The sequence below is a fragment of the Bidens hawaiensis genome, unplaced genomic scaffold (genome assembly GCF_021521415.1).
Source record: "Bidens hawaiensis isolate Kalapana, Puna unplaced genomic scaffold, B.hawaiensis_p1.1 tig00001016_1, whole genome shotgun sequence".
NCBI lineage: Eukaryota > Viridiplantae > Streptophyta > Magnoliopsida > Asterales > Asteraceae > Bidens > Bidens hawaiensis.
The window spans coordinates 3,851,339-3,869,829 of NW_027491059.1; the positions used below are offsets into that span (position 1 = coordinate 3,851,339).

At 41.9% G+C, this 18,491-nt stretch overlaps 2 protein-coding genes across 2 annotated transcripts; both read right to left on the reverse strand.

Annotated features, from left to right (window-relative positions):
• Positions 1-276: 276 nt before the first annotated feature.
• Positions 277-1,656, reverse strand: LOC143551869 (large ribosomal subunit protein uL30z-like). Its single transcript, XM_077042218.1, has 5 exons — positions 1,453-1,656; positions 1,218-1,315; positions 1,000-1,137; positions 811-913; positions 277-577 (listed from the first exon to the last, which is right to left on the reverse strand). Exons 1-5 carry the CDS (start codon positions 1,633-1,635, stop codon positions 362-364), a joined length of 738 nt encoding a protein of 245 aa, XP_076898333.1. The 5' UTR covers positions 1,636-1,656; the 3' UTR covers positions 277-361.
• Positions 1,657-3,821: 2,165 nt separating this feature from the next.
• Positions 3,822-6,017, reverse strand: LOC143551879 (uncharacterized). Its single transcript, XM_077042227.1, has 4 exons — positions 5,659-6,017; positions 4,568-4,617; positions 4,219-4,271; positions 3,822-4,139 (listed from the first exon to the last, which is right to left on the reverse strand). Exons 1-4 carry the CDS (start codon positions 5,889-5,891, stop codon positions 3,837-3,839), a joined length of 639 nt encoding a protein of 212 aa, XP_076898342.1. The 5' UTR covers positions 5,892-6,017; the 3' UTR covers positions 3,822-3,836.
• Between the last annotated feature and the right edge of the window lie 12,474 nt (positions 6,018-18,491).

An 18,491-nucleotide genomic window follows, 5' to 3' on the forward strand; every position in this document is an offset into this window, starting at 1 on the left:
TGTAGTTGCCTATAGACGACTTTTGACAGTTTTGGTAGTTGCGTGAGATGTTGTTGCATAAAGACTATCTAGTTGCTTATAGACGACTCACGACAGTTTTTTTTTTTTTTGTGTTGCTTAAAGGCGATTCACGGTAAAACGCATCACAATAATTGTCAAACATTAAGGCCAAAAATTAGCAGGGGAAAGGTAAACATACAAAATTTCTACCATCCAAATAACCAAGCAGGAAAACCCATAAACAAGAAAGAAAAAGAAAAAAGGTTCCATTGTTGAGTTCAAAATCCAAAATTCCAATCGGCTCACACTTGGTTTAGACAAACAACAAAAGATTGGACTATCTTATGTTTGGGCTACATAATCAATTCATCTTACTAATCAACTCATTTATCTGATCTTCACGGTTCCCAGAATCACCCCCAATCCTGAACGGCTTCTTCTTACCCTGCAACGCCTTTTCGGGCTTGTTCAAATTGAACGGACACAAAAAGTTGCAAACTTCCTTGAAATGCGGACCCACATTCGCAATCTCGTTCACAATGTCTTCGATACATATAATTTTGTGCTCACCAAGTGCCTGAAAAAACCATTAAGGTGAATACTAAATACATTTAAGAGAAATAGAAACAGGATGACATATAATATCTTTAGGAAAAACAGAAACATGGAGACGTATAATATCTAGTTCGGCCAAAAATGTTTCAGATCAATCCGACTCGTTTTGATCAACATGTAAATTACATTTTTGATCCATAACCAACCCACCGAACTCACTCGTTTTAACACCTATAATGAAAACATAAAATATACCTGTTCAATGATATTATTATCTGTCAAAGGGTACAACTGCCTGTTAATTTTTGCCAAACCCTTCTTGTATATCAGCTCATTCACACTCTTTAGATTTGGATACCTTTAAACAGCCAAATGAGAATGAAAACATTAAAGATGATCTTTAAACAGTATTAGGTGAAACCAAAAGATTATGTATGCTCTTACCCGTAAGTGACATACGGTTCAACTTTTTGTAAGATGCTCAGTGTTCTTTCATTTGCCTTGACAAAAACACCGGTGAACATTCGCCTTAGTCTCAGAGAGTACAAAAGCTTCCTTGTTTGAGGATGCATGTCGCTTTTACTATTAACAAAAGAGTAATATAAGAAACAGAAAAGAAAACAAAAAAAATAATAAGAAAGAAAAATATCACCAAAGCATACCCTTGTATACGTATAACGAAAAGAAGCTTTGATTGGGATAAATTAGATGTTTTTATTGGTCTTTTTGCCCGATGTTTCATTTTGATAAGATCAGCCTCCTGAATAAAAATTAAAAAAAAAACTGTTAGTTCTATAAAAGATAAGAAAACTTGGCACAAACAGGTGTAAAATAATGTTAGTTAACTTAATTAATCAAGGGTTAGCTCATTAATCACAAAATAAAATGTAGAATTACCCTGTCACGGTAATCTCTGATAAACTGTTCGGGTTTCTTGATAACAAAATTATCACTTTTCGATTTCTTAACCCGTTGTTCCAACTGCTCTCTTCTTCTAATTGCCCAGTCCTCATTGTTTTTTCTTTTCTTCAAAACAATCTCGGATACATAGTTAAGAGCCTGTGGTTCCTCATCAGCCATGATGGTTGATAATACCTAATAGAAGCACAAGTAAAGTAAGCTGCATTAGTACAATGAGTGGCATTACATTCGTCTATAATAAAGCGAATAACAATTACCAGATCGCCATAACATCCCAAATACATATAAAAATTTAGACATCAATGCATATGTCTAGCCTAATCATGAGCAAAATGTTTACAAGTCTCAAAACATCACCAACATTATTAATCACAATAAGCTAAAGTCTTTTAATCACCTCAAAACTAATGATGGTTAAAAAATTTATGCATATAGGAATGCAAACGAGCCGAGCTGCTCGCAAACTACTTGAGATCGGATCAATAAAAAGCTCAAAACAAGCCAAGCTTTTTTGAGCTCAAGCCGGGCCCAAGCCTCAAATTAAGCTCATGTAGTTATCGAGCCCGAGCTCGAGCCTTGTATGGGAAGCTCATTTAGGTTCATCAAGCGTTAACGAGCCTTGTGTACTTTAAGTTTTACCTCTTTTGGACTTTTGTTAACTAATTTCACATAGCACAGCCGAGCTCGAGGCAAGCCAAGCTTGGACCCAGTAAAGGCACTACACGAGCTCCTCGAACCGAGCTTAGGCGGCTTGTTTAAGGTCTTTCTCAAAATACATAAAAACAATTATAAAACGTATGTAGATTAATTATTAATAAATAATACATAGCTTGATAAATTGACTCACGAGCCAAGCTCGAGCTTTATAAAAAAAGCTTGAATCGAGCCGAGCTCGAGACGGAAGTCTCATAAGTCAAAACGAGCCGAGGTTCAAGCTCGAGCTCGGCTTATAACACAGTCGGAGCTAGGTCGTTTAGGTTCATCTAGATATCATCTATCTTTTATAAATATGCAGTTCATATATCAATTAAAATCACTATGGATTCCATCTATAATTAGTTGATATAATAATTACAACGTGTCGTCTCTCCTGTTATGTTATTTGGAAACTAGGGTTTCATAATACACAACAAAACAAATTTGAAGAAAGGAAGAAAACTTACTGACAAGTTGAAGATGAAGAAGCTGCGTCAACTGGAACAAGAAGAATAATGAGGGGAAAATTTAGGTTTTCTGAATTACACAACTCGGCCCATTATATGAATCGTCAGTTTGGATTATTTACAACTAACCGGCTAACCCTACCCGTTAGGTTTTTTAATTATTTTTTTTTTCTCCCAGTTGTATAACCAAACCGGTTAGGTTTTTGTGCTTGAAAACCAAGTGACCGTTGGCCATCAACCGGTTATTAAATTAACCAGTTTTCGAATAACCGGTTTGTGTAGAGGTGCACAAAAACCCGAACCCAGAAACCGACCCGAAAAAAATACCCAGAACCGGTTTTTTTTTGTACCCGGGTTTTTAATACCTAAACCCGTACCCGACTCTACCCGTAGAGTATGCATTTTAGTACCGGACCCGGACCAGATTTATACCCGGTAATACCGGAAAACCGAAACCGGGTTTTTCAAATGCCCAATCTATACCTGAAAAATACCCAAAAATACCCCTAAACATTGTAACACCTTGAAAGATATACAAGTGTATTATGCGGTTCTTGCAGTTTTTGATTAAAAAAAAAATGTTCTCATTTTAACACTCTTTGTACATTTATGTATTACAATGAATTAAGTCTTAAGGCAGATCATATAATAATCAGGGAGATTTATAATTTGGTACTCCTAGGATTTTGAACACTGCATTATCAAAATAGAAACTTTTGATGAAAAGACTTCACACGCTGAAAGACTTTTTAAGTTTGACATTACAACAATTTTATTTTGATTATGATTATTACTTCGTAAGCGTCTTGAGTCTTGAGCGTCGACAATCAACCATATCAACTCTAATATGATATATACGAGTACCGTAACAACAGAATTTTCTAAAACTAATACATTCCTGAAAGAGTATTGTCAGTCCACAAATCGTAACCATGACCGAGTGTCGGTTACAAATATTCTTCAAAAGGATAATAATTTCATATTTGATACCTCCAAAAAAATTCTTATACTAAAGCTTACCATTTTGACTAGTTATGTTACTCTCTGCGAGTAAAGAAAAACAGAATAATCATTCTATTAGTTACCCGAATTATAAATCTAGACAACCAAAATCACTGGTTCATTCTAACATTCTCCATCAAGCTAATCAAAAATTTTCTTCAAGATATCTAACTCATACCCGAGCCCATTTGCGGTTTACTTCTTATCACCGGTTGACCTGCCTTGTGTAGTGGTCTGACCAACATCCCATTGTGTTTCTTGTTTATTTTGGCTGTGTTCAACTGCAGGGCTAGTTACTTGCTGTTTTTTGTCATCTTCTTTTTGCTCTGAAACTTTCATGTTTCTTTGGTTTTTGGATTCTGTTACCATCTCCTTAACGGTTTTTTCCAAGCTGTCTAATCTCTCTTTTACCTCCATCAAGTGTGGATTAGATTTTAGTACTTCGTCTTCGGTCTCCTTTAACTTCTTGGCTTCTTCAATACGTCTCTTTTCCAGTTCCTGCAACATATTTTATGAGCAGATAAATAACCAAGATATATGTGAAGATTATTAAAGTATACGAGGAGAGTTTAGTTACCGCATCCATTTTCTTCATTTCATGACGAGCATATTGAGCAACCAAATAGACAGCTGTCACAAGAAAAAACTAGCCATTAGATGTGCTGGGTCGGGTTGACCCGAAACACCTTTTGCAAAAAGTTATATATTTTTTTATCGATAACTAGTGTCAGGTATGATTTATCTAATTTCAATCATAATCTAACTTTCTGAAGAAAATGATTTACAAGGTTCTAAAATTAAAAAAAAAAAAAAAAACTCATTGGATGAGTTTTGACTCGTTTTTTCCAGATTTGACCCGTTAGAGATAAAACAAAACTTGAAAGCTGATATATGTATGTGTTATGTGTAGAGAGACAGAGAGATACCGAGTGAAGGCAAGCAAACAAAGAAGAGCTGCACCAGATGAAAATCAAGCCTGTGAATCAGACACTGAAAAGTGTTAATTAAATCACTACGTTACATGTGCAACAAATTCATAAGACCAGATCAACAGATAGCATATGCTTTGATTATTGCCATTGTACTTTGTATAACAAGAATTTATATAGAGCATCCATAACTTTGTCTGCAGCAATTTTACATTTTTATTGATACAGGTGTTTGGTTCATGATCAATCTTGTAGATTGCTAAAAACCATTTGTAGGGTATGACCTTTTATATCATACACTTCAACCATTAGTGCTTAGTGGTTTTGAATCTTGCTTATATTTTAACTCCTAAGAGACTGACAATAAATGGCAAGAAACTAACACAGAAAGTATCATCAGTTGCATAACAGAAGCAGTCTAGTGATCCGCTTATTTTGTTAACTGAAATCTAGTGAGAAAAAATTACTACAGAAAAAGGGAATCTCTAACTAGTACACAATTACACATACATAAGCATGGAGGATGCAAAAAGAAAGTTTCAATTTTTTGTTCTAGCACTATTCATGTGAATAATATTCTTTTGAGTGGGAGGTATAATTAATGAATTTGCAATGTTTATATGTTAACGTGATTGGATTATCTGATATATGTTATACGTGTTTCATGCAACATTTTTTTATTTATACATTCTAAAATTCAAAACATTTATTAAAACAAAGAATTCTCATTTAAGCTTCAATACTTAGTCATATAAAAGATTAAGACGGTCCTTCATGGCATACAGAATTGAGAGTTTAGACAGCACACCAATCTTGATTCACATACACATACATACACATGGCTGATTAGTTTTATGTTTTTAGCTTGTAAATCAGCAGATATTCTTATGACTTTAGCAAATAGTCGACAGAAACGAGTGCCATGATAAAATGAAAAAAAAAAAAAACTGACATGCGTTGTTAGTTTCACGTATGCAATTGCATGCCAAGTGTTTGACAAAATGCCTAAACCAGATTCATACCACAACTTGGCCAAGAACTCAAGAACTGCCTAAAGTTAAAAAAAAAAAAAGAAGCAAAAATGATACCCGAATTTCTTCTTTTTAGGAGGAGTTGTGAAGAGAATCTTGGCAGCAGTCATGAAATCAAGTTTATCCAGGTCTCGATACGAGTCATGATGAGTTAAACTATCACTCTTTTCTCCATTATTATTCGGTTCAACAATAGGTTTTTTATCTGTAGATAAACATTTACCTCTTGGTTGCCTAAATCTCCCCAATGTCACTATCCCTATTCTCCTGCCAACCCTTCGCAGCATCATTTCAACAGCAGAAGATAAAGATAGATTGAACCAGAAGATTCAAAATTTTCTCCGTGCATTAACTCGTTCGTGCGTTAATTAATGACATCATCAACATAGACAAGCAACTTGTATGATTGTTGCTCTCTGCTGCAAACAAGGAATCAAGTCATTTGAGTACTGTTGTAGATCAACTGACAGGGGCATACATTGTGCTGTAAACCAACCTAACGTTCGATGAACTGTTCGTAAACTTTAAGAAGGAAGTTTGTTTATGCTCGTTTGTTTAATAAACAAACAAACATGAAAGAGGAATTTCCGATTTTGTTTGATTAACAAAATGAACGAACACAAACAGATGCCTTGTCCGTGAACGTTTGATAATGTTTGCATTTATGTCCATTTTTCTTCATTAAAAGTTTTTAATACTTTTTAAAGACTTTTCTAATCTTATCATATAAATCCAAGCAAAATTATTAACTATAAAACATATATAAAACAAATAAATATGAGTATTATGTGATTAACTAATATGTAAAATTAGCACATGACTACTAATAAAAAAAACACCATAACAAACTTGGTAGTCGGACCGAACCGTAGACACCGACCACTCTCAATTCGTCAAATCAAATAAAACACTGCTTTTGTTCATGAACCACTCCCGAGAAGTTCATTTCCTTTTGAAACGAACACGAACATGTAGGCCACTAAACGAACCGAACGCTCAGTGAACAGTCCATGAACCTTTCGTGTATTTAATAAACGAACGAACATGAACGCATGTTACATATTAATAGAAAATAGTTAAAATATTCTCTGGACAACTACTGAACGAACCGAACGGTCAGTGAACAGTTTCGTATATTTAATAAACGAACGAACATGAACAAAAAATTGGCGTTTGCTTAATTAAACGAACGAACATGAACACATGTTATCATATTAATAGAAAATAGTTAAAATATTATCTGGACAGCTACTGACCACAATAAACTTCGTTCGGTTAGCTGTTCGTGAAGCGTTCGGTTATCCGCTAAAACTTTAACGGACGAACATGAACAGATAACAAAATTACAGCACTGGTGCATATACGGCAACTCAAAGTGATATTTATTAAACAAATGTGAGCTAAATATAATGCGAATTAAATGATAAAAAACTTGAAACCCTAGCTTATAGGTACCAATTAGAAACGTGAATGAATGACCGAATTGAAAGCTTCAGTCTAAAATGAGGTAAATGATAAGTAATAACCTGATGAGTTTGAAGATATTAACGGCAATGGATTGCGTCTGGTACAAATCGGAAGTGATGAAGAAGATGATGATTCTGCGAGCAAAACCTAATTATTTCCCTAAATATTAGTAACAGTTAAATCTCAAATGTTTTTATTTACCAGCTTATTTCGTGCTTTTTCTAAAAACTCGAGTCCGGCCGGTGACAGGTGAGTTATTTTTCGAGTTCAAGGTTAGACTTGTGTTTGACTCGTTTATTATTTATTAATTAATTTATATATATATTTATTTAGTTTTATATGTTTTGAAATAATAAACCTTAAAAATAGGAAAATTATAGATAAATAATTTCACCTTTTGTGTATTGTCTGATAATAATTTCATCTTTAAAAATCACTAGCAACGGCCCACCTTTTAACTATTTTTGTCTCACTGGTCCTCCGTTAAAAAATACTTAACGTCGTTATGTTTTTTCCGTAGTTTCAAACCGATGTTTTAGGGCTTTTGATTAGAATAATGATATAAGTCGACTGATGTAAAACTTATCTCGAAACGGTAATTCAAATGGCTTGATTTTTGTTAATTGGAAATTCAAGCACTCGAATTGAAACATTGTTTCATCGTTTGGATCACCATTTCGAGATAAATTTTACATCGGTCGACTCGTGTCCTTCTTCCAATCAAAAGCCCTAAAACATCGATTTGAAACTAGGAAAAAACTTAACGACGTTAAGTATTTTTTAACGAATGACCATTGTGACAAAAATAGTTGAAATGTGGGACCATTGGTAGTGATTTTTAAAGGTTGGATTATTATCGGTCAATACACAAAATGTGGGATTATTTATTTCCAATTTTCCTTAAAAATATGTATAAGTTCAGCCCATGCTCGTGTAGTATCTTAAACGAGCCAAAGCACAACTCAAGCTTAATAGTGTCAGGTTTGAAGGAGGGTAGGGTGGTCGACGGCCACCGGCTCAGTCATCTGGTAGGCCAGAATTTCTTTTTTAAATTTGTATATATTTTTATGCAAAAAAAATATGTGTTTTTAATGTTTAAACTCAGTTACTCAAATAATTTAAGCTTATTTTAATAAAAAGAAATTGCATAACTCAAATCACAACCAAGTAAGCTCATTTAAAATTTAATTATTTAAACCCTAAAAAAGCACTTTTACTTAAGGCCCAATATTTTTTCCATCTTCGGCTCAAAATATTTTAACGAATCTCGAAGACGAAACTTTACCGTGTGGTGTGAAATTAATAAATAGAAGTTCATAATAGACAAATCTTAAAAGTACATAAGGCTCGAGCACGGGTTCGATAACTGAATGAGCTTTATTTCAGGCTCGAAAAGATCGGCTTATTTCGAGCCTTTTAACAATCGAATCTTGAGTAGCTTGTGAGCAAAATAAATGTGATGGTCACAAAGTGGCAAAACAAATATGTGATCTAATAATGAAGGGTAAGTTCAAAGTAGGGATGGGCTCGGGATGGTACCGGTACCGATCCCGAAATTCGGAAATAGTTGGTACCAGTACCAGTACCGAAATGTTCGGTTCGGTACCAATACGGTACCGGTATCGGTACGGTACCGTATTTCGTGAAAAATTCGGAAAATACCGATACCGTACTGATACCAAAAACTCAAAACTTGGTACCGACGATACCAAATCGGTATCAGTACGGTACCAGGTACCAACTGGTATCCGTACCGAAAACGATCATCCCTGGTTCAAAGTCAGAACAAATAACACAACCACTATGAAGGTGTGCGTAAGACTTATAGTAAAAGTACATTTCGAAAGCTTTGAATCTTCGAAGACAATGTGAATTTTGAATCATGGTTTTTAATATAAAATGTTATATCTTCGAAGACAATGTACTTTGCAGTAACGTTTTGAATGTTTACCATAAATGATGAAACACATGATTTGTAGAACAAGCATAATTTGCTAACACAATAACAAAATTACAAAGAATTTGAAGAGGTAAGTCCCAGTAGAGCCCAGTTGGACCCGCAGGACTCACCTTGAAGAGAGACGTCTGCGCAGAAACCAACTGGATCCGCAGGACCCACCATGCTCAGAGACGTGACGTCCTTACGCGCAGTATGCAAGCTATTCCCGCAGGAAATGCCTCCCAATGGTGCTCCGCCTGTTCCCGCAGCTGTGGATACAAGCCATCAGGGAAGGCCACCCGCGCAGCAAGGCTACACGCACAAGGCACTTAGCTCTCAAAATAATTCAGTAGTCACCTGAAGAAGGAATGAGCAAAGCCGGGAACAATCCCGCACAAAGGCGGGAGGGGGAATACTCCCGCCCAAATGAGCCAGTCCGTACGATACTGGAGGATCTTTTGTACTGTACCTGACGAGGTATGGGCAAAAGATCGGACCAGAGATACGACAGCTCATTGACAACAGTATGGCGAGCAGCATGCTCTTGTACTGTATGTCACTATTAGCCGCTGCCTACTCACCAACTCCTGTCATACCACGTGCATAGCCTACAGTTGGTGAAAAAGGAATAGTACACAGCAGGCCTGGTCACTGTCAGCCGCTGCCTACCCACCAACTACCAGCATGGCACGTGCGTAGGCCACAGTTGGTAGAACAGGAATACTATTCAGCCGGCTACACCTTCTTGGAAACCTACCTTCGGCTATAAATACCCCAAATGGTATGATCATCGGATCTTATCTTATCTCAAAGAACCATCTTTGCCGGATCTAACCCCTCGTGGGAAACATCTATTTAACCCCCAGATTATCCGTAATCTGCCCGGGGTCACTTAGTGTTTCTTCATAATTGAAGTGAGATTGTGAGAACATTGGAATATCAAGAAACATCACGTATGAACTATGAAGTAGAGAAACACAACCACCATTCACCAAAATGTAATGTATAACAAAGCCGTATACCAATCAGTACAAAATAAGCGATTGTTCAGTTTGGGCATTTATGCTTTAGTTTGACCAGTTTAAACAAAAAATAGACCAAACCACTAACTATACTTGTGAAAGCCGCCATATCTAAACATATTGAACATACATGAAAAGTTAATAGTTGATGGGCCAAAATCGCCAATACGTCAAACTACATGTTGGGCCAAAACAGACAATTTGGCAAACTAGACGCACCCCACATTGCTTATAGATCCATGCAGGTCGTATGACCTACTGACAAACCATAGATACGAAGATCGACCATTCTTGGTTTTAAAGAAAAACAAGAAAGAAACATATAGTATAAATGCATGAAACACATTTTAATCTTACCAAATCAAAATGCGAAGTGTAAATGTGTCGTACCTTTATAACCAATACAAGTACCAAAAGAAAAGAAAATCAACATAATTTAAAGGCGGATGTCGGATGTCAGATGATATCTGAAGAAACACTAACCGGACCCCCGACAGGTTACTGGTAACCTGGGGGTTGGAGAGATGTTTCCCACGAGGGGTTAGACCCTTGGAAGATGGTTCTTCTGATAACCTGCAAAACAGACACCGTGAGCTCGTCACTGAGAAGGGGGGGGTTCCTCCTTGTGACCACCCTCCGGCGTGAGAATCAGACTAGATTGCTCTTTAAATATAAAAGTATATTAAGAGATTGCTAGAGCAGATATCAGGTATATTATGATGATAATGTAATAAGATATGATAAGATGAGATGGTCATACCATTTGTGGTATTTATAGCCGAAGGTAGGTTTCCAAGGGGTTTAGCCGGCCCAACACGCTACCAACTGTAACCTATGCACGTGCCCTGCCTGTGAGTGGTGGATAGGTAGCGGCTGACACAGAGCAGGCGTGTCGTGCACTCTTCCTCTTCTGCCAACTACAGGCTAGGCACGTGGTATGGCAGGAGTTGGTGGGTAGGCGGCGGCTATTGGTCACAGTGCTGTGGCGTGCTGTCTGCCATGCTGCTGTCAGTGAGCTGTCGCATCTCTGATCAGATATTTTGCCCATACCTCGTCAGGTACAGTAAAAGATCCTTCAGTATACGGACTGGCTTATTTGGGCGGGAGTATTCCCCCTCCCGCCTCTGTGCGGGATTGCTCCCGGCTTGGCTCATTCCTTCAGGTGACACTGAACGATTGAGAGCTAAGTGCCTTGTGCGTGTAGCCATGCTGCGCGGGTGGCCTTCCCTAATGGCTTGTATCCGAGGCTGCGGGGACAGGCGGAGTCCTTCACCATTGGGAGGCATTTCCTGCGGGACCAGCTTGCGTACTGCGCGTAAGGACATCACGTCTCTGAGCATGGTTGGTCCTGCGGATCCAGTTGGTCTCTGCGCAGACGTCCCTGTTTAAGGTGAGTCTTGCGGGTCCAACTGGGCTCTGCTGGGACCTACCTCTTCAAGTCCCCCCAGTCCAATGTTCTTCTCATGAGTGTTTAATGAAGTGAGGTGAACTTTTGGACTTGAGCAAAGGGTTTTGAAAAGGGTTTTGTAAGGTTTTCCATGGGGATTCTTTCCGCGGAAGTCCTTGTCACTTGCAGAAATGCCCGAGTTTCCTGCTTGGTCTTTGGGTATGATGCGGGTAGGTCTGTAACCTCCTCGCAAGTCAGGAGCATTGAGTCCCAGTTGTATGTATTTTCCATGAGGTTTTGGTAGTTTTGAACATAGTGATCAATTATGTTAAGACCACCAATTCCATCCTGGAGCTTCAAACAACGTAGTTCTCGATGTTCCCGCTATGCGGGGATGCTATTTCCGTTTCCGCAAGCATTGCCCAGAAGATCCTTCTTGGTTTCAATTCCCAGCGGAGCGCTAGGTATGTGAAGGGTTTTGCCTTAACACTGTACCTGCGCTCGTCTTACGGTTACTTTACTCTCAAGGTATTCCTGGCGTCAATTCTCTGCAGGTGCTAAGTATGTGAAGGGTTTCGCCTTGACACTGTACCCGCACCTGTCTTACGGTTTCTTGGTTACCAAGGTATTCTTGGCTTCAATTCCCTGCGGGTGCTAGGTATGTGAAGGGTTTTGCCTTAACACTGTACCCGCATCCGTCTTATGGTTACTTGTTCGCCAAGGTTTTCTTGGCTTCAATTCCCTGCGGGTGCTAGGTATGTGAAGGGTTTTGCCTTTACACTGTACCCGCATCCGTCTTATGGTTACTTGTTCGCCAAGGTTTTCTTGGCTTCAATTCCCTGCGGGTGCTAGGTATGTGAAGGGTTTTGCCTTAACACTGTACCCGCATCCGTCTTATGGTTACTTGTTCGCCAAGGTAAGGGGGTATTTTCCCGCTTCTTTTTAAATTTTGAATTTTGAAATTCGAAAGGTTGGTGAAAAGATAAGTCCAAACCTTTGAAACGTCGTGCGACGGTTTCTTCTGACTGTGTCAGGACGTGCAGGGAGTTATGGTGACGTGACAGAACATGGTCATTCCAGTTGCTTTTTTCAGGCGCGTGGGCACGGGATTTCGGGCGCGTAGCCGCGAAATCTCTGGCATACGTCCTTGTGACAGATGTTGCCAGTTTGCTTTTGCCACGCGTCATAGTTTCATTGCACCTTTGATTTCTCTCTCTTCCGTATTAAATTCATCGCATTAATTGCGATTGCTATATAAAGGGGGAGAAGGTTATTTGCAATTCACACTTTCTACTTTCATCTCTTCTTCTCAAGTAATTTCCGGCGAATTTTTCTGTTCAGTAAAGCATTACCCTGAAATCTCTTTTCGTCTTTCTTCCACCATGTCTTCTCATGATGCTGATGACCAGAAGACTGCTGGCGAATGCCAGTGCTCTCTTCCTGTCGATCTGTACCAGTATATCATCAGGAAGTTCATGCTCGAGTCTCTCGAGCCTGAGTTTCCTGAACCCCACCATACTGTGTACGATGCCCCTAGTGGCAAGATCGGGGTTTATGCTGCATTCTTTGTCTACGGGAACCTTAGGTTTCCGTTGACAAAGTTTGTGTACCGTGTCCTAGAGAGGCACGGTGTGCACCTGACAGAGGTGCACCCCATGGCCATTGCCAAGGTCCGGCACTTTGAGTGGGTGTGCCGGATACTGGGCCTTGAGCCCCTCGTTGATCGCCTGATGACCTTCTATACATAGAGGTGCATCCAAGGGTGGTACACTCTTACAACCCGTATCAAGGGTTTAAAGATTTGTACCACCGAGCGGAGTCTTCGCTCATGGAGAAGAGAGTTCTTCTTCATATCCGCTCGCGCCATCCCCATCGCCATGAAGTTCAAGAATGGCCAGGCGCTTCCGAACCTTCCCGCCCTCAACTACGAGGAGGCGGAATGGTTCTCGAAGATTTCCCGGGTCCAGTCCCCGGTTTTCCGTTTTCCGGAGTCGGCGATGGTGATGTTGGGGATGAGCCGGGTGTGGAAGGCGGCGAATGCGGATAAGGTTCCGATCGTCCTTGAATATGGTTCGAACTCTGTCCCTTATGGTACGTCTTGTTTCATTTTGCTGACTTCGATTTTTACTAACTTTCTTGTTGATTTCAGAGGGGAACGATCTTCAGTCGCTCCTGAATCCGCGGGAGGAAGATGGTCCCGCGCGGATGGGTACTCGTGCTCTGGATGAGAACGAGTTGCCCATCTTAGAGCAGACCGCGGGTCGGTTCGTGGAGGTTTACCCGCCGGGCCAAGAGATCCTGAGCCACCGACGGCCAGGTAAGCCTATCTTCTACCCTGAACCCCTCAATGCTGTGCCTGCTGCTGGAGTTGACATTTCTTCTTCTGAGGAATCCGCAGAAGGTCCTCCACTGGTGCGGAAGAAAAAGGCTGCCGCCGGGAAGGGTAAGGAAAAGGTGTCTACTGCCGGCCCGGTAGTCCTATCTGACTCCGAGTCAGACAGTGCAGAGGTGGCGGGGAAGCCCGGTGGTGAGGAGACCACCGCTCCGGAGGCTGTAGCTGTTACCTCCGGGGAGGCAGCGACGACGACGGTTACCGGTGTCAAGAGGCTGGCTCCATCGGGTTCGCCCCCGCTCGTCCGTGCGTTCAAGCTCAAGAAACCCCGTAAGTACCCCCACAATTCTTGTCTAGATTTGTTGTTTCAAATAAATTTTTCCAACACTTTTGCTTGTGCAGGTGTGGATGTTGACGCATTCCAGGGTGGAGTTGGAGCAAGTATTCCCTCGCCAATGACGGTAGGCTCGGTCAGCCTTCCCGAGGCGTCGACCCAGGCGCCTGCGTCTGCTTCCGCTGGTTCCAGCCTTCCTGAGGCTGTTCCAGCTGAGAAGGTGTCTCCGCCGGCCGTGAGTGCAATTTTTACAGCATCTTTCACGGAGCCGGCGGTTACTGTTGCTGAGGAGGCGGTGCCAACAACGGCTACCACAGCGGCTGCCACTATACCTGCGCCACCGGCACCGACGGCCGGACCATCAGGTACGCGCCGGGCTTTCCGCCGATCTATGCCACCTTCCCGTCTGCCTGACCTGTTGGATGGATTTCCTTTAGGTTCAGATGATGGGTTTGGCGGCTATCGGCCTGTTATTGACCCTACAGGTACGTAGGGTTCTTTTTTCCCTTATATATTTTTATCATCTTTTCCTAACTGCCTTTGTTTCTTTTGCAGTGTCGGATTCCAATGAAGTGTATGTTCCAAGATGGAACATACGCCGAGGAACAACCCTTCGCACCCCTGTGGAGTGCGTGGACTGGGCTCGCCACGCTGCTCCTCATGGTGCGTTGGGGGAAGCCATGGCTAGCTACCAAGAGGGTAGGCTAACCAATGAGCTTCGGGTTCTCCAGGCCCGGACGCAGCCCCGCGTCGAGCTGCTTTGTCGTGAAAACGACAAGTTAAAAGCAGCTCGCGCCAAAGATGTATCTGAAGCGCGGGCTCTTCGGGAGGAGAACCGGCAGTTGGCCGCTGCCGCAGCCGAGAAGGAGAAGGCATTCAAGGCCCTCGAGGTTGAAGTCCAAGCGCGACTCGAGGCCCGCTCCAAGGCTGCCCAAGCTGTGAATGAACAGCTTCGGCTGGCCAAGGAGACTGCGCGAAACTCAACTGAGAGGGCTGCCAAGGCTGAAGCTGTTGTTGAGCCGCTTCGCGAAGAGAATGAGCAGCTTAAATGCAAATTAAAGGCTCTTCAGCATGCTCATGACGCCTTGGCAATGGAAGATGCCAAGAAGCTGCAGGAGATCCTTGACCAGAGGGGGGTGCTTGACCGCACTGAAAGGAAACTCAAAAGCGTCGAAGAGGCTGCCGCCAAGGAAGTTCAACTTGCCAACCTTGATAAAAACGGAGCCGAACGTGCTTACAAAGAAAGTCAAGCTTCCCTCCAATGGCTGCTTCGAGAAGCGTTGCCTCAGGTGTCTTTATCTTTTTCTTTACGCTTTCCGCTCGTAATTAGAAAATGTTCTAACTTGTATTCTTTTGTAGGTTGCGCGTCGGGTCCTTTCAGAGACCTCTTATGACGATGCGATGAGCGCAGCCCTCAACGCTTCTCATGAGGATGGGGAGAAGACTGGCTTCCTGCTTGGTCTAGGGTTTGCTGAGAGAGGCTTTCCGCCCTCCAACTTCCCTTTATTCAATGTTAATACTGAAGCTGCTTATGACCAAGCTGTGAACCAGTACGCTGCCTTCCCGCATCCAGTGGTGGAGAAGGTGAATGAGGCTGCTGCTGCTGATGATGGGCTAAACATCCTTAAGGCTTTCCTTGGGCAGCCACGCTCAGACGGTGCTGGTCCAAGCGGAGGTGGCCCTGAAGCCTGATCCTGAAGATCTCTTCCCACCGCTAGGATAGACTTAGCTTTGTATAGATTTCTTTTAGGCGGGTAGTTACCCGGCCACTGTTGTAATACATCATTGAAATATTAATCTTTTTGCGTATAAGACTGTTATTTCCTTCTTTGGGTTCCTTGCTTTATAAACTTATGACTTGCATACTTAGTTTAAATTAGCAATTTTCCAAGTGTTCAGAATAAGAACCTTTGAACGTGGTTGATAGTGGGTTAAAGTTTCGCTTCCTCCTTCGTGGTTGTGCGGGTAGAACCGTCACTTGCACTTGGTAGGATGGCTAAACTTTAACTTTTATCTAACCTGCGTGCTGGTTTTTCTTACTTTTTTAGGATAAGTTAACCTTTGAACGTGGTTGATAATAGGTGAAGTTTTGCTTCCTCTTTCGTGATTGTGCGGGTAGAACCGTCACTTGCACTTAGTAGGATGGCAGAACTTTACCCTTATCTGACCTGCGTGTAGGTTTTTCTCATCTTTTGAGGATAAGTTAACCTTTGAACGTGGTTGATAATAGGTGAAGTTTTGCTTCCTCTTTCGTGATTGTGCGGGTAGAACCGTCACTTGCACTTAGTAGGATGGCAGAACTTTACCCTTATCTGACCTGCGTGTAGGTTTTTCTCATCTTTTTAAGAATTTTGTTTTGAACCGTTCGACGCGCGGTTGTCGATAGGTTAGTGTTCATTTTCCTTTCATGATTCATGCGGATGGACCGGCACTTTCATTTAATGGGATGAACTCTTTCAACTGACCTGCGTGAAGGTTTGCCACGTTATTGGGTTCGTGCGGGTAAGACCGCCTTCCCACGCAACGACTTCACGTAATGTGAATGTCGTCACCAGTGTTAACCGTTCGACGCGCGGTTGTTGACAGGTTATTATTCAGTTTCCTTATTGATTCATGCGGATAGACCGGCACTTTCATTTTTGGGTGCTGAACTTTTTCCCCTTCAACTGACCTGCGTGAAGGTTTGTTACGTTATTGGGTTCGTGCGGGTAGGACCGCCTTCCCATGCAATGATTTCACGTAATTATGCGGTGAAAACCGGCATATTAGTGTCCAGAAAAGTATAAATGTAAAATCATCAGCTTCGATGTTCTAGAGAGAATCATTTCCATTAGAAGTGGCTCTTGGCCTTTTCTTTACAAATTGGAATTGATTTACATGCAAACTGTGTAAATGAGCTCCCTTCCATGTTGTTGGGATGGGAGCGCCATCGAGCCGACACGCACCTGTTTCGGGATCTCGTTCTTTACGCAGCATGTAGTCTCTATTGAAGCTGATTTTTTATTCGTGTTTACCCCAGCCGTGGTTCCACACGCACCTGCCTGCTTAGCTTTTATTTCGCCACGAGGTGCGCGAGCGTCCCATCTCTGACGAATGTTTCGACCATGTCTTTTACGTCTATGCATTCTTCAGTGTTGTGGCCTTTTGTTCTGTGATAGTCACAGTATTTGCTCCGATCAGCATCGTGACGATGTCGGATTTCTGGAGGCTTTGGCCATGGGAGCTCTTCAGTAGCAAATATGTCAGTGACGCTTTTGGTAAGTGGCGTCCATCTGGGGTTCCGGTGCGGCTTTACATTATCCCTTTCACCCAATCGGTGCTGTAAGCCGGATGAGGTGTCAAAGTTTACCCTTGACTGCCAAATGCCTTGCTTCCGTTTTTTGTTCAATCGGGCGGTGAGGACGTTGTCCTCTCTCGTCCTCTGGGTGTAAAGGTTTGTGTTCTGCGGAAGGTCTCTACCCAGTTGCTTCTCCGTTTCCGCATAGCGTTTGGCTGCTGTCATGATGCCATCCCATGTGGATGGCATTCCATCTTTACCCGTTAGGGTCCGGATAAGCTCTGGGTCCTGCGCGCCCTGGATGAAGGCTGCGCGAACAAGATCCTCGCTGATATTGCCCAAACTTAACTTCTTTGAGTTGAAGCGAGTGATGAAGTTTGGCAGAGATTCATCTTCTTCCCGTGTGCATTTGAGGATTGTCCATTGCTCCTCGGTATACTTTCGCTGCTGGCTGAAGTGCTGGCTAAACTTCTGCTGGAAGTCTGCCCAGTCGTAAATGTGGTTAACCGGTAAACGATCAAACCAAGCCCTAGCAGCCCCCACCAGCGTCATTTGGAACATGTAACACCACGTGGGTTCCGTCCAATTGCTAACGGTTGCCCCCGCTATGAACCTGTTCAAATGATCGTCTGGATCAGATAGGCCGTCATATGTGCCTATGTTAGGCATTTGTTTAGCACTCTTCGGGGCAATTGCTTCAGCAATGTCCCTTGCAAATTTGGACGTTCCTGCATTTGTAACGTTTGGTCTGAACGTTTTAGAGAAGTCTCGTGGATTTCCATCTATGCTTTTTGGTTTAAAGGCTTGTCCAAAATGCCTTTTCGGTTGGGTTTTCGTTTCTTTACACTTCCCTTTTGCCTTATGACGAGGGTTCGCGTCGGAGTCGGATTCCTCCGAGTCATCCTCCCAGTATTCGAATTCGTCGGCCTGTTGCACGGAACGCAAGCGTTCGTTCAACTCAGCCTGGAATTCCTTTTGTCGTGCCTCCGCCCATGCCTTGACTTCGTCGAGAGTCTGGCGGGGGAGTCTTCGTTTTTCAAACTGGGTATCGGTGGATCCCAGTAGGCGGTCATTTACTGCACTTGCCCCTGCTTTAGTAAGTGGGGTAGTGTTCGTAAAATTTACTTCACTT